This window comes from Ambystoma mexicanum, chromosome 8, assembly GCF_040938575.1.
Source record: "Ambystoma mexicanum isolate Mex_15411 chromosome 8, UKY_AmexF1_1, whole genome shotgun sequence".
Classification (NCBI taxonomy): domain Eukaryota; kingdom Metazoa; phylum Chordata; class Amphibia; order Caudata; family Ambystomatidae; genus Ambystoma; species Ambystoma mexicanum.
In genome coordinates this window covers 727776765-727792676 of record NC_090929.1, presented here as the reverse complement: position 1 = coordinate 727792676, position 15912 = coordinate 727776765, and the positions used below count along the sequence as shown (strand labels likewise).

Genomic DNA, 15912 nt, shown 5'->3' with positions numbered 1-15912 from the left:
CGATGGATTCGTCCTCCAACCATAGTTTTTCTCTTGCTTTGGCATTGTTGCATTCAAGCATAAATTGGTCTCTAAGACGTTCATTTAATTGCTGATTGAAATTGCAGGTTTGTGCCAATTTCTGTAGTGCTGTTCTATATTGCTCTATGCTCTCACCATCTTGGGCTCTCTTCCCAAATTTGTATCGTTCCAGAATAATGCTGAGTTTCTTCTCGTTGTGTTTGGCTATCTTTTCTACTGCTTTCTCATATACATTTAGGTGTCCTGCTTCACTCTCAGGAACTTCAGGTAAATCTTCAAATTGTTCTTGTCCTGCTGCACCTAGACCATGCAATAGAAGTGACTCTCTTCCACACTGCAGTTTTGCCCACAGACTACATTAGCATGATGTTCAAATGATTTGATCCACCTTTTCCACGGAATTGTGGGCTCACCCACCCCGGGAAAGTAAAATGCAGGGGGAGGTACACTGCTAAATGCCAACACAGGTTGGTGAGGAAGAAAAACGTGTAAATTAATGTATGTGCATTCATATTGTAACTTTCAGAGTTACTAAGAGTATTTCTGGTGATGGGTAGCCTTGGTAGGTTGTAGTAATTTGATTTGTTACTGTATGTATTTGTATTGTCACTGTCCAAAAGGTAGGAATGACTCAATTTTTAAAAAAAAAACTCTTTTGTATAGTAGTGGTAATCTTGTCACTGACATATGGACTTGATATGTGCATCTATTACATGGCAGTGGTACTTTCTTCATAAGAGTCTGAAGTTTGAGATGAGCTTCTATTCCATTGCAGTGGTAATTTTCCCTGGGATGCTTGCGCTGATTGTAGTGGAGCTTGCGGCCGGATTGGGCTTTGCAGAAGTCTTGCTTTTCTCCTGACAGAGCATGCACGTTGTGCGCCAACTAAATGTGAAGTACGGGGAAGTGTCTGTGTTCAGAGGCTGCTATAATTTGTGACAATGCAGCATTCTGAGATGGGGAGCATTGAATTATGAGTAAATGCCGAGCGCTCAACGAGGCATCGTCGCAGTTTGCTAGACGGTGCCGCAGTTTAAATGTATTGCTCTAGCCTCAACGCTAGGGTATTTCGGTTGCAGTGGGGCCATTTTGTTGATCCCATCCTCGTTGCCACTGTAATGAAGATGGGGACGCAGGGTAGCGTTGAGTACAAGCATGTACTTTATTAGTATTACGTTATATTGACACTTTAACAGATAAGGTATAATGAATCGAGCCCCACAGAACGGCTTCCTTCTCTCTCAACCCTCTCTGCTGTATTCCTCTTCTTGTCATCTGCATTCCAGCCACAGGTCACTACAACTCGTTCCGTGGGAACACGTGCTTATAGGCCAATACTACATAGTTCGAGATTTATAATGGGGAAAGCGGGCCTACAAATCCCAGAATGCAAATGGAAAAACCCAGACTGGATACGCACCTACAAATTGGAATGGGGACATGTTGGCAAGTATATGTTGGTATGTGGAAGCTGTGTGCTGTGTTGTGAGAAATCTGAAGTATGCCAGTCTCCCAAACCAACACCAACCTTCATAGTGGAGTACTGGCGCTTCTTTAGTGTTGGCAGCCATGCCAATAAGAAATGGTACTAACCATTTGGTGCCGAGCAAGCTAGAAATTGTAAAAAAAAATGCCACCTGTACGTTATGAACCAAATGCTGTCTGCCTTTTAGATGAGATCAATCTCCATTGCGATCCTACTGTAGGCGGCATACAATAAATGCTTTCTTGTTTAGAAAAGTGACCTACTGTAATAGTCTTTATTGTGTTGGTGTTGAAGTAATTGTGTATCTTTTTGTTTCAGACCCTTGGCAAAGTTTATGCCATCTTGAGTGACGAGGAGGAGCGGGCGCTTTATGACGAGCAAGGTATCGTAGACGAGGAAGGGGAAGTCCTAAACGAAGACAGAAACTGGGAAGAATATTGGCGGCTTCTATTCAAAAAGGTAGAAACAGTTCATATCTGGAGCCCAAACCCCCGCACCCCCCCCTCCATGTTGCCACATTGGCCAAGCGATTTTCTTAAAGAAAATTAAATGTTCTAAAATGTGAGTCGTCTTATGATATAGAATATAGTTATTAAAGAATATTTTTCGGATTGTTTTGGTCCCCCTCAGATGTAGCAGCTGTAACTAACCAGTCACACAAAGTAATTGTACAGTTTTGGAGCACATTCAGCATCCAAGGTAATGTTGTTGTACCCACAATCTTTGCTGCCCATTTGGTCCTAAAGTCTGTACAGATTGTGCATTGACGCTATCGTTTGTCTTTTATCCAGCATTGGCAAAGCCAATAGTTTTGGCCTTTCCATGTCTTTATTTTGCATTTATAGACACCAGAGTGCAAGGAGGTGAGTGGATGTTTGAAAGCAGGATGCAATGGGGGGAGGGGCGGGGGGTGGCAGGGGGTGCAGGTGTGCAAGAGAATAAGGGGAATAGAGCAAGGAAGGAAGCCATTGATCGAGGGTGGCATTGATGATGAGCATTAGGAAAAAAGCAATAGGGTAAGACATAGTGAGTTTGAGAGGAGGCAGGATGGGGTGAGGGGGGAAAGGAGGGTGGTAGAGTGGGGTGCTGTGTGTTGGGCTACATAGCGGGCAGGGTGGCTGTGGCTATAGAGTGGCTGAGTAGAGGGGGGGTTAGGGTGGGTGGTTTAGAGAATGGGGTGGGGAGAAGGAATTGGGGTAGAGGCTCGGGGGGGCTGAGAATACTGGATGTTTGGAGGGTGGGGGTGGTGTGTTACTTGGTTGTGTTACAGAAAACATGAAGAACAAAGCAGCCTCGAGGACTAATCAAAGTAGCACAGACAAAGCCCAATCAATACATGTAATAGGGGTGGAGGTAGGTCGAGGAAGCTTCTCAAGAAAAAAAAAATGCCATCAAGTAGCCTAAAAATAGCCAATTATTGCAACTTTACAATTCAATGCGCGGCTGAGAAATGGAAGGCCTAGCAGCTGACTGACTTCTTACAAAGCTGCAGATTGGAGCAAATATTGTTAGGAAGCTCCTCATTGGGTAGTACGTTGGAGGTGTTGGGGGGGGGGGGGGGGGGGGGACTTAAGTGAGTTGGCATTTTCAAACAATCTACGTTAATCTGTAAATTTAGTTTGAAGTTTGACCCAGGAACCTTTGCAGGAAGACCCTGTAACACAATGAAGGTGTTAAAGGCACAGATTCCTATCTCATTTTCAGAGTAAGAATTTGTTTATTTTATAATGCGCCTACTACCATACCCAAGTTAGGTGTCTAAGCGCGTGATTCAAACCTCTGTTGCTCTGCGTGGTCTTGCTTCCAAGACCAGCGTGTTGCTCCTGTGGTATCCTATGTTCAATTTGAGCAATGTGTCCCTATTTAATCTGCACATTTTAAATAGTCTGTGGGCATAGAATTGGACATGCTCAGTGCTGTTACCTTTGTGGTGAACTTATTTTAACGTTTGATGACTGTTAGGAAAGATTTCGTTTATGTGCAATTCCCCCTCCATTTATGAACGCCTCCCAAACTTGTTGCTTGGCTATGCTAACAAGACTTTTTCCAGTGGAGCCCAGCCTTCAGTTGAACTCCCCTGGGCTTTTGCTCACTTGTTATGGGGAAACTGACGCATCCTTCAGACTGTCTGTCTGTACTGGAAACTGTTTCCCTTAGTCTTTGACTATGTTGCCATTTCTTGGTAACATTTTAACAGGGCACAATGTACCACACTACGCTGGTGTCCCTTTTTGTTTTATGGCCCTAGATACCCTCTAAGGATGTTTTTTTTGGGTGATTCTACAAGTGTGCCTCATAATGTTTTACTTCTCTTTACTGAAATAAACAGTGTTTACTGCAAGACTGTGGCCAGGTCCGAAAATGGCTGAGCCACAGTTTTGTGCTGTCCCATGGCAATATTGTCCCTTCCCTTCTCCCAGGTCGAGTAACCTGGATTTTCCTTATTGGGTATGTCGCCTCCCACGAATCTTTCGCTGGCTTCTGCATGTCACGTAATGGTGCCCAGGAAGAGGGCTGGCACTATCTCGTCCCAATCCACTCTACTGGTGCCAGGATGTTTGTTTTGTCTCCCCTTGTTCCTCCCCTCCCTGCCTCGTCGCGCCTTGAAACACCTGTGTATAAGCGCGTTACAAACACCATACCATATCATATCATGTCTGGAGTGCCTGAATGACTGAGACCACTGTGGGCCATAATTTGGTCCACGTCTGGGATGCCTGCAAGAGTGCATATCGATTGGAAGTCCTCTATTTTGACGCAAAGCTAATCTTGTATAAGAGAAGGGGCTATGCAGCCATTCCAGGTCGATCACTGTGTTCACACCAAACTACAAAAGGAGCCAAGTCTCCTACACAAAGAAACTGACTCTTGAAAGGGCTTGGCACCCTTTGCTCACTTGCTCTCCCGTCTGACCCCTGTTTTCTTCTTCGATCAAGAAGGCCTTTTTTTTTTTTTTTTTGCATAAAGCTCCCCACTTCTTAGGGTTGGACTTGAAAGCTAGGGAGCAAACTCTGAAGAAGTACCTAATGCATTTTGTGTACTAACAACCCTCTCTTCACATGTTCTCATTTACTAAAGTTACTTGTGTCTATTTGGTCTGGCTGACTATAAATGTGTAGATATTTTTCATATGAGACATTGTGTTTTGTTGCTGTGAGTGCTCATTGCAGGCTTCCGATCACTCTCACCCCGTCCTGAGACTTAGTCTTGACCACCTGCCAAGCTAGCTAGATTGGTCTGGCTATCCCGAAGGTTCACCTGTGTCAATAAACTGAGGGTGGCCACCAGGTCAAAGTTTAAAAATCCATCTTAACGGACCAGAAATCCATCTTTAAAAAGGACCGGTGCAGGAAGTACTGCTGAGATCGAAATTGGTGAGAGCTGATTAACCCCTGCTTGTAGCCTACAGGACCCTGCTTAGTTGGCCCTTAACAGCTGCTTGGACTCCATTGGCCAGCTGATGCCCTACCAGAGCCATTAACTATGTTGGGGAATGTTTTTATAAAGGAGCCTTAGGACAAAACTATAAAACTATAAAACATTATGAATGTTTCATGTTATGTGAAAGCAAGTTTTTTGCTTCAGTGGATTTCTCCTCCCCCCCCCCCCCCCAACCCTTCGGACATGGCTCCTGCTTACCGGGTGATGCCTGCTAGCAAATACCTTGTAGCTGGATTATTATTGTTTTTTGGGGGGGGGGGTGTCTTTTCATCCAATTCATTTTCCATCCTGCACGGGTACAATGTCCAACACAGTTGAGACCCAACAAAAGTGAAAATGTATTCTTGGCTGCCTAGTTAACATAATTGTGTTTGCAAGTCATGGTGATCAGCAAAATCTTAGTCTTGAGGTTTAACTCGAGTGTATTCTTTGGAATTTTTTGGGCTTTCTCATACTTTCTCATGCCTTTACTCTCAGGTTTTAATGCCAATCCTTTCCACCTTTGAACAGCTGTCCCATTAAGTGGTTTTGTCTTTAATACCATTTGTAGTTCTCTATACCAATAGCTTACTTGGGCAGAGTGGAACATGTATTCTGTGGCTACTGTACAAGAGCATACCCACCAGACCCTTAGATGAGGGGAGATGCGTAGTTTATTCTAGGTCGCATAAGGAGGGGGCAACCTAATCTGACTTCTTTGGATGATCTGCTTGCATATCACATTTCTTGGGACGGCACAATTGCCAAGTCCTGGGGGTGCAATAAGATCGTAGCTCCCTGAGATTTTAATTGATATTTGAATATCTTTTCCTGTGTGAAGGCTCTTGTACACTTTAAAGAAAAATCTATTTAAATGGGCAAAAGATTATACACAAATGTTTTTCCCTGTTCAAATTTCTCCAACCAGAATACATCAGAGCCCACATGCAGTATAGAAACTCTCAAGGAGAGACCCTTATTACATATGCAGTGACAAACGTGACACTGCCACTTCATGGCAGACAGTTTTTGATTCACATGCTTTGAAGTGGCGCCCCCTCCGCCCTGAATAGTATCTCAGAATGCACTCAATGGTGGGGTGGGCACTGTTGCGCACAAACCAAGATGGTCGCGTGATATAAGAGCTCCCTTGGCCTGCCGCATTTCACAGCTCTTACCACCTCCTGTACCCAGTCTATCTGCCAATGAACCATTGTGCCCGACTGGGTCGGCAAACCTGTCGGCCGTTTATAGCCAGGTGGGGCTCTGGCAGTGGCCCAATCCGCGAGGCTGAAACTTTGGCGCCTTGTCGCAAGGCTATTGTTAGGCAGAAACCTGTGCAGTTCCCTCTGGGACCACTGCAAAAGATTTAGGACTACAGGTGTTTGGCAGTAAACCCACTTGGTAGCAGTCTGTACCACATAGATTCACTTGGTAGCTGTGGCTGAGCAGTCAGACTTCCCTCAAGAAGAGTTAGGCAGTATACAGAGTATTCACAATAGGTCAAAAGAACACACTAGAACAAGTAAACACTGACCAGGGCTTGGTGTAAAAGAGATATTATTTATTTAAAACCACATCTAGAAAAACACACAGGCACTAATGGTAAGCAATTAAAAAAAACACGGTCACTAAAAGATATACACTCCCTTAGAAGAATATTAGTCCAGTCTTAAGTAAAGCCCCACTTATTTTCAGACAGCGGTGAGCACTTAACGTAGATGGCACTCTAATAATTCGTTTTTAAAAGGGAGAGAAAAACAGAATAAATTGAAACGGGTCCCAACACTTTTACAAGAACACAACAAGAGGAAGGCCAAGTAAAACCGTGAAGTTAGAGTTCAATAGGCTGGATCCACTTTAAGAGGATCAAAACTAAATGTGTCCACGGTTGCAGTGCACAAAAGTCTTGTAAAGGTTCAAAAAGGAGTTGGACCAAAGAAAGAGACCAGTTAGAGGGTCACGACGGCCAGCCCAGTCCAGAAGGTTAAGGGGTTATTATTACCTTGTAGCAATCTTTAGAAAGGGAGGCCTGGCGGACACGGTAGCTTAAAGTGGTGAGAATACTCCAGCGGGGGCAGTTGTTCCTGGCAGCGGATGCAAGGCGGTGCTTCGTCCGGGGGAAGAGCAGATCTCGTCGGGGAGGAAGACAGGAGTCCGTTGCACTGCCAGGGAAGAAACCAGCCACAGAGTTTCTCAGGTAAAAGGAGCGGTCCTGCAATTCGCGGTCCAGTGGTAAGTGGCTATCCGGTTTCTGGGGTGCTTGGCACGGGCAATTCGACCACAAGCCGGTCTGGGGTGCGAAGAGAAGAAGGTAAACTGGTTGTGCCCACCAGTCAGGGGAAGAAGCCTCTCCATCCGGGAAATCTTCTGTCGTCGGGAAGTGGTGAGTCGGTTCCGCAAGGCTCCACCGGTGGTGTCGTCGTGGTAGGTCGGCTCAGCTTCTCCCTCGTCGGATTCTCAGGTCCTGTGGCGACCTCTGAAGTCCCAGTCCCCAAAGCCCTGCTTTTATGCAGCATACCCCCATTCACTCAGCCTAGCTGTCAATCAAACATGCTAAGTGGTGAGCCGGCTGGCTCACCACTTGGGCCAATCAGGACGGAGTGCGACTTGAGTTACCAAGGTAACTCAGTCCAGGGTGCCTAAACCCCCTCCCAAACCCCCTGTGGTACCCAGACAGAGTGGCACCACTTTTGGAGGCTTCTGTGGAGAAGCCCGCCAAAAAGTGGATCAAAGGGCTCGACTTGGGTTGGAGTCACAGAAGAGAACACAAACGCCATTTTAGAATCGAGTCCTGGCAAAAAATAACCAGCGAATTAATATTTAAATAAACCGGCGGTATGTTTGAGGCTATGAGAATTAAATAATTAAAGTTGGTAGCCTCGAACAATGGGAAAATCCCATGGGGATATATTCGCGGTCGAATATAAAAAGTAGTATCCACTGCCACCAGCCAAAACTCGATCAGGGGGGGACGGAGGCGTGCCCCCTCGACTAACAGACCCCGGGGCAATCGAATTGCCCTGACCAGTACGTCCACAATATGGTGGTTTGTACCGGTTTCTGTTAATAATTTGGGACTAGTAAAGCCAATGGTGACTCTACATGCCCTGGGAGACAGTAGTCAGTCCCAGGGTATGGAGTCTATGGTGGGGTGTCACTAGGACACCCCTGTGTCACTGCACGGAGGGTGCTGTGTAACACACATAGTAAAAAACACATGAGACCCTATGGAGTAAAGGACCCCATAGCCCATAAAACACATTAACAGTCAAAGAAACGCCATAAATCATGTCCAAGAGTGGGAGAAAAAAACAAGCTCCAGAAATCCAGCAAAGCTGCTGGGGGACTCACTAGGTTAGGAAATTCAGCCTAAAGAGAGAATTCTCCCTAACAGCTATGTAAACTGCACTGGAGTAACAGCCAAGAGTGTAATCTGAAAGCCCATTGCTGCATTAAGTGGAACCCCAGCACACCAGATGGCTAATGCAGTACGCCTATGGACCCCCCCTGCCAGCTGACCACCTGCAATATCTGCCTCGCAGCTGCTCACCATCGGTACTGAGGGGGGCTGGACTCAGTGAGATTGGGCTGTTTCCCGGGCACTGCGGCTGCACTGAGTGGTACATCATTGCCGCCTGTTGGGAGTTTGTTGATGTTGGTTTGCCCCAACCACCCTTCCAATTGATCTGCACCGGGCATGCTGTGAGCCCACGGTGCAGTACCTGCCATTTGAGACTACGGGCAGATGAGCCGCCATCTAGAGGCTGTAGCCCTCCAAGCCTTTCTGGCGATCATAGTGTGGAGGTGCCACTGCAGAGCGCAACACCTATTGTGCATGATTTCTGCCTCCAGTACAGTTTTTAAGATGCTACCTGCTATAGACCCTATGAAGGGTCCCTGCTGCCGGAGCACCACGCACCTGGGATATCTGCTTTTGGAGAACTCTACTTTTGGTGCTTGTGGGACATGCTGCATACCGCTGACAACTGTTGGTTCTTCACTGGTCACATCTTGTTGCTGGCTGGGATCCAGTGACCCATGGTGGTTTGTTCTTCGTGTTGACCCTGTGACTACTACTGCGCACCCATCTCGTACAGCAACCTGCTGGCTCCATACTGCTTGACGCCTTTTCGACGTAGATGGTAGGCGAATTGTTTAAACCTTAATCTCTATTCCTTGTGCAGGCTCCACTATGGATGTGACCTCCAGGTTTCTGCCCCTAGGAGTACTCTGGGTTCCCCTGTGGGATGATGATGATGATGATGATGATGCTGCTGCAGCTGTGAGACTCTTTCCTCCCTGAGCTTTTGTTCCTCTCCCTCTAGGTTTGAGGGAGTGCTGAAGTGGGATAAAATCGGCGGATTGAAACACATAGTTTTATTTATATAGCGCCTATACACTCATTTCATACCTGTGTGCCCCAGAACTAGGAATGACAAGAGGAAGCAGAGCTCAATCAACATGTTCACAAAGGCTACCCCGAAGGTGCCTGAAGCTGCGATTGATGCTGCAGCACTGCAGCACCGGCAGAATCCACGGAATCACATGAGCCCACCAAGACACAGTACATGATGACCCTCATGCAGAGGGCTTCTCGGCTATCCACAGTTGGAACCATTTGCTTCATCAAGTGCCGCTTAGTGAAAACCGATTAGCGACTGATGGAGACCGAAATCAGAGTGGAAACTGTGTAGGACAAGTGAACGTGGCAGCACTGACTAAGCAGGTACAGGCTGTAACTAGGAAGAATTAGGAGTTCAAATCCAATAGTATCCAGAGTATTGGGGTCCAGGAGCTTCCATGTAAGAGTTGGTGGAGCACACCATCCGTACCCTGCTTGACAATCCCAAGCTATCGGCTCAACTTATGGTTGAATAGGCCCACCGCCCCTTAGCACCTAAACCTGGTGTGCCACCCCGCCCAATAATTGCACGATTGCTGAACTACCGAGACATTGATGTTCTCCCGAGAGCGGCCCGTGCAAAAGAGGAGGTCATGTAGGCTGCATACCTATCTTGACTTCTCTGTGGCAGTGCAGCAAGAGGAGACATTGTTTCTGGCAGTCAGGAAGAGGCTTGGCGATCATACCATCGGGGCATGAAATATACTATGCTGTATCCAGCAAGCTACATATCGAGTGTGGCGGCAAAACCTACTTCATTACATTGCTGGAGGAGGCCATGTCATTTCTGGACTAACGCACTGCTGGATCGTGGCGTTCTGCACGCTGCCTTGACACCCAGCCACAATGTGTTTCAACTGCCGTTCCCAACGCAGTCTATTGACTGCACACTGTTCTGGTGGTGGTGTTTCTGAATGGTGAGCCATGCTCACGAAAGTGTTTACTGTGCCTTATTGTTCTCCTTAAAGTAACTCGGGAGAAATCTTGTTACTTGATGTATGTTTTTTCCAATGGTTATGTTGGAGCCTGGGTCGATCCAGTGCGCCAGCTTCCCCGTATGTGGCAGGGTTTCTTTTGGGTTTGGCAATTATGCGGGGGAGGGGAACACATCTTCCTGTATGGGAAGGTTTCAAAATGCATTTGGTACAGATGAAAAACAGTTTTACAGGTGCAGGAATGGTCAAAATGTGGGTCCTTGATGTTTTCCCCATCAGGGGACAATGTGTCCTTGGTATGTTGGCAATGGGTGAGGTCATATTTGGGAGTCTGCAGCAGCTGGAGGATCCCATTAAGATGCAAAAGCACATGCTCCACATTGAGCGACATAAGGCCAAGCTTCTGTTTCTGCAGGAGACCAATGTTACGTCTGCAATATGTGAAGGGTTAGCTAAAAACTGAAGCAGAAATAGTTTCTACACCACATTCTCCTGCCTAGGGGGGGGTGGATGATCCTACTTCACTGTTTATGCATAGGAACGGCAATGTTGACCTACTGGTGCGGTATGTTATGATCTATGAGGTGTTAGCCGAGAGGGAACAGATATTGTAAAGATATTGTAAAACATTCATTTACAGACCTAATGTGGATGACCTGATGCTTTATGAAAGTGAGACCTGTTGGGCCTCTATCCGCTCAGACCCATCCTGAGGGGTGGTGATCCAGATATAAGCCTGGGTGGATCTGGCCAAAGCTATGACACTTGTGAGGCTGCTCTGATCGAGTGTAACAGTGCATGGTGGACTTGTGGAAGGCCCTTAATCCGGGAGATTCAGCAAACTCCTTTCACTCCCCCGTGCACGATTCCTTTTCCCCGCATAGACCTATGGTTGATCTTGTATAGCCTACTTGGTAGTATTACCAGAGGAATGTTTCCTTTGCCAATCCACTCTGTGAGGATGATGAATAAAGTTAGGGAAAATAGTTGGCAGATGTAGTGAAATAGGATTATATAGCAGCCGTTTCCTGCATTTGCAAAATATTTTTTTTCGTACATGGTGGAAAGGACATTGTGACAACCACCATTTTATAATACAAGTTCTATACGGGTTGCTGGTTTTTACAGACCAAGTAGTGCAGATGGGGACAGTTCTCCCTCTCACATAGAAGGCCCATCATCGCTTGCTAGTTGTAGCACAGCTGCGCAAAAGGGATACTTGGGGATCTTGAAGGGACATTTTTCTAGGTTTACAGGATTATAGGTAAATGGGAAGGTTCCTCTCTTTACAGTGTGTGTTTGTTCTGATAACCCAAGTCGTCCTTATCTGAACCGTCACTGGGCGTGTTGGGGGATAAGTCTCGCTGACTATTTGTGTTTAAGGGTACATCAGTGATCCACTCGCTGTCTCCACAGGTCTCGATGGCGAGTGCCCTTGATGTGGACTGTCTGTACTTGCATAAACTCTGAAAGGTACCCCATCTATGCTTGACGTAGAGTCAAGAGAACTTGTCTAAGTGTCAACACTGTCCTATATAATGTTGCGACAGCAAGTCGCACAGTCTGTAAAACATTGGAAAAAGCTCAGGAAGTTTTCTCCCTAAGCCTGCAGCTCCTGTAGGAATAACTCTTTGCCAAATTTGCAACTTGTATTATCCGTGTCCACGGGTATAGGACATATCCATTTGAGGCGACCAGTTCGATCAATCACCAGATTACAATTTTGTCAGTCTTAACCACCAGTTATATCGTGACTGTCATGAAGGTCCAGAAAAGGGGTGCCCTTTAATTAAACAATCCACTGGTTTCCATGCCAAGAGCTGCACAATTCTTTTTTTTTTCTTCAGTATTTGTAATTACCCAAACTTGATGGGTCTGGTACTGGTAAGTGTGGAAAGTATCTCCAAACAAGGTTTGGTGGGAAGAGAGTGCAACTAATGAGGGCTTCCCAGCAGCAGTAGACCTCTCAGACATCTCTGGATGGTTGCTTTTTCATAACTGGCATTTGGGTATTTTTGTCACCCACCCTCACTGGTGCAGTAAATCAGTCCAATTTGGCAATCCAGTCTCTCCCCAGCTTCCGTAATCTCGAAGTGGGAATTGAAGTCAGTCTTGCCCAAGGAAAAAGAACAGTCTGAGGAGGCTCACACCGAGGCCTCCATCAAAACCTATGAAACCCTGCTCTTTACCTTTTGGGGTGCAGGTTTTTTAAGGTTCTGAAACACTTTGAGACTGTGCCCTGGACTCCTCAGAACATTGTGGTATGGCCTTGATTGACCCGATTTCATGCACACTAAATCCCCAGGCAGTGATGGCCACTGCTGTGGAACTGGGTACCCTTCGCCTGATGTCACAGCTTAAGCAAGATGTCGAGTGTCTCCAATCGCCAGCCCCTATTTGAGGCCGATTGGCCATCAAAGCCTGGCTGTCCAGATTAGACCTAGTCTGCAACTTCAATTGGGACGGGGGGGGGGGGCGCGGGTGGTCGGTTGGAAGAGCACAGGGGAGACTCCAGTATCTAGTGTAGTCCGAGTTGTGGCCAATCTGTCAATGAATGACCTCCCTGCCATATGATCCGGTTTGTGAGAGCCTACTTCAGTAAGGCCTAACATACTGTCCCTAACCTGGAGTGGCATTGAACGAACTCGATCCTCCACCTCAAGGATCTACTCTGGACCAATGTGGCCTGCCGGAACCTTGGTATTAGGCTAGTCCTGGCTCCACACCTCCTTCCCAGGTGCACATCTACCCTTCTAGCTAGTTTGTCCCTCTTCCGGGCCCCCCTCCCTGGCTGCCTGACTGGCTTACAATGCCCACCTCCTGCATAGAAACTAACTTCTTGTAAGATTCTCTTCCAACCAAGGTTTTTAATGAACTCCGCTTTCAACCTCCAAGTATGCCGCTTGCTTGCGGCTCTCCTCCAAATAGATATGTCCATGTTCTACTCTTTTGCACCCCACCCCTAAAAACCTGCTACTCCTGTTTTGATACTGATTCCTCCTTCTCTGATGTTGGTCATGGGCGCGGAATGTGTTGGACCGATGTAAGGGGTGCTGGTTTGTCATTGGACCATATGCATAGGGTCATGTGGTATGTCTGGGCACTCTCCTGAAGTTATAACCAGGCCTGCTATCTTGGATTCCAAAATAGCCGTTGCTATGTGTGGGCTAACCATTTCTCCCTGTTAGAGCTGTGCTGAAGCTGCATGTATCCTTCTGCCTCTCCAGCATGTGAAACGGGAGTCAGAAAAACCAATTAATAAGTCTGGGCACTCTTTCTGTAATAAAACCATCTATGCAACTTCTGCTGTGCAGAGTAGAACAATGCAAGTATAAGGCCATCTGTGTGAGTGCAGCCTTTGCTGCTTTGTTTCAGAATCTTTCATGATTTCTCCAAAAGCTTTGTGGATAGGCAGCAGTATCTGGTTAACTGGGCGAGATTGCTTGCGTCTGGTGTTTCAAACCCTTGCACACAACTTTAAATCAGTGGAGGCTTGGTATGTTTTAAGAGACCATCCCCTGGCCCGCCTGGAAGACCCGGGGAGGTTGGTTTGGGCATGTCCCGTTGACTACTTCCAGACCCTTCATATCTACCAGGCCCCTATGAACATATTCTGTCCCCAGGGGCATTGTCATGGTACCTGTAGCTGAGATTGGCGTTGCATACCTTCAAGCTGTTAATCTTTTTGACTCTGATGATAGGACAAACTGTGGTGGGTCAAGTTTCCGTTAGAATTATTTTTTGCCTCCCTGGCACTCTAAAACTACTAGTGATTTGATGCACTATAAAGCATATTAACTTAACCCAACATAATCTCCCGAAATACTATTCAGTGTTAATGAATATTAATGAAGATCCCAGGATGAAGGGGTATAGTAACTTGTCAAGTGCTTCATTGTGGGCATCTTCGTTGATTTCATTAACACTATCCCAGCATGCTTTATTTGTATGGCTGAGTCCGAGTCCACCCCAGCTGTTGAGGACCATAAAAAAAAAACATTAATGGTAGGGCAAAAGCATTCAGCCAAAAAGACGGTGGTCTCTTACAGAATGGTCAGGCTTGACTTTGAAGGAGTAGCAGTCTGTCTCATAGTAGTGTGCACATGTTTATCCATCGAAAATGCACCACACGGATACTGGAAAATTGTTTGTTACGGCTCAGTTCAAATAGATACTTGTTTAAAAATCCACTGTACATTCTATAAACGGGACTCTCGCCCCTATACTTAATGTGGGTGAACTATTTAAAGCTAGGCATGCAACATCAGGGATTGAAATTGGATTGGATAAGCAGGAGAAAAAAGTAGCCGCTACATTAGCCAGTGACCTAGGAGCTACTACTGGGGAAGGAGAGCTAGTACATGGCATTCCACAATTCTAACTTCCAACAAGATGCAAACATATTTTGCCCATTATTTTCGACCCCTTATGCTTTTAAATGTTAAATTTCATATAGGTGTTTATTCGCTAGCAGTTGGCCCAAGGGGCCAAAGGTACCTTCTGGTAGATATTGGTATTAAGCTAACCAAGCGCTTCTAGGGAACAAGCATGAGCTAACTAGCTCTCCGCTGCCCTCAATTTCTAACCCTAAACATGGTAACAAAGGGGCGGGTGACACCAGGAATTTAAAACCGGAAAAGTCATGCGGGCCCCTATGGGCAGAACCAATAATCTAGTGATTCTAGCCCTTTATAACAGTGTTTGAATAATACAAATGGACGCATCACAATTTAAAAGCCGCGCTAAAGTGTTTCAACAATTCTCTAATGGGCTGCTCCTGTTGCAATTCACTCTAGGGGAGGATTGGGGGGGGTTAGGTGTTAGTAAAAATACACAGTATAAAAGAAAATCCCAACCAGAGAGATGCCCATACCTCTTCATTTACCCAGGTGGGCCTTCGGGACCTACAAATGCAGCAACCGTGGGAAACCGCTGGAAAATCTCTAGCAGGTAAGCAAACCTATTTCTGAAAACCTGGCAACAAGAGCAGAGACAAGTTTCCCCTTATCACTACTGAGTCGCTGGCAAAAGCTAGTCACCAATCACTAGCGCCGGCTAGGGACAAAGGGGTCAGGTGACCAACCCAATATGGTTGGTCCTTACCCAGCCACGACCACGGCCACAGGATATGGGGAAATGCCCAGGGGCCTGTACTGTCTAAACTGTAGAAGCAAATCTGATGGAAGCCACTTTACAACTTTGAGGTTTTGTTTTGAAAATGAGGGATACAGATTGTCCTGTTAACAAAATGTGTTCAGTCATTTTTAACATGAACATTTTAAGGTTCATCAGGCATGGAGAGGAAAAATCAAATTGTTTACATTTCCTCCTAGTGAGGCGCACACAATAACTGCTGCAGTGATCTACCACGACCATGAAGGGCTCCGTTTACATTCATGGGCAAATTTAACTCTTGACCCCCAGGATCGGTGTCTAAAGCACAGCTAGCTTTGCTGGAAAGAATTACTTTGCAACAAGTTTGTTTAGTAAATCATTTTGCTGGTATTGACAGTGGATGATTCAGTGAGAAAATTAATTGTAATAGTTAGTTAAATTTCTACATAATTTGCTTGGCCCTGTTGGAGGCAGTACTGGAAGGAAAGGTATTCTTTGTCCTGCACAACAGGCTATTATCACTAAAGCTA

General features: G+C 46.1%; 1 protein-coding gene across 1 annotated transcript in view; it reads left to right on the top strand.

The window, feature by feature from the left end:
• DNAJC9 (DnaJ heat shock protein family (Hsp40) member C9) overlaps positions 1-15912 on the top strand; it is a 142311-nt gene that overhangs the window by 40432 nt on the left and 85967 nt on the right. Inside the window, exon 2 of the mRNA XM_069610543.1 lies at positions 1826-1966. Coding sequence (XP_069466644.1) covers positions 1826-1966 — 141 coding nt within the window. The remainder of the gene's footprint in view (positions 1-1825; positions 1967-15912) is intronic.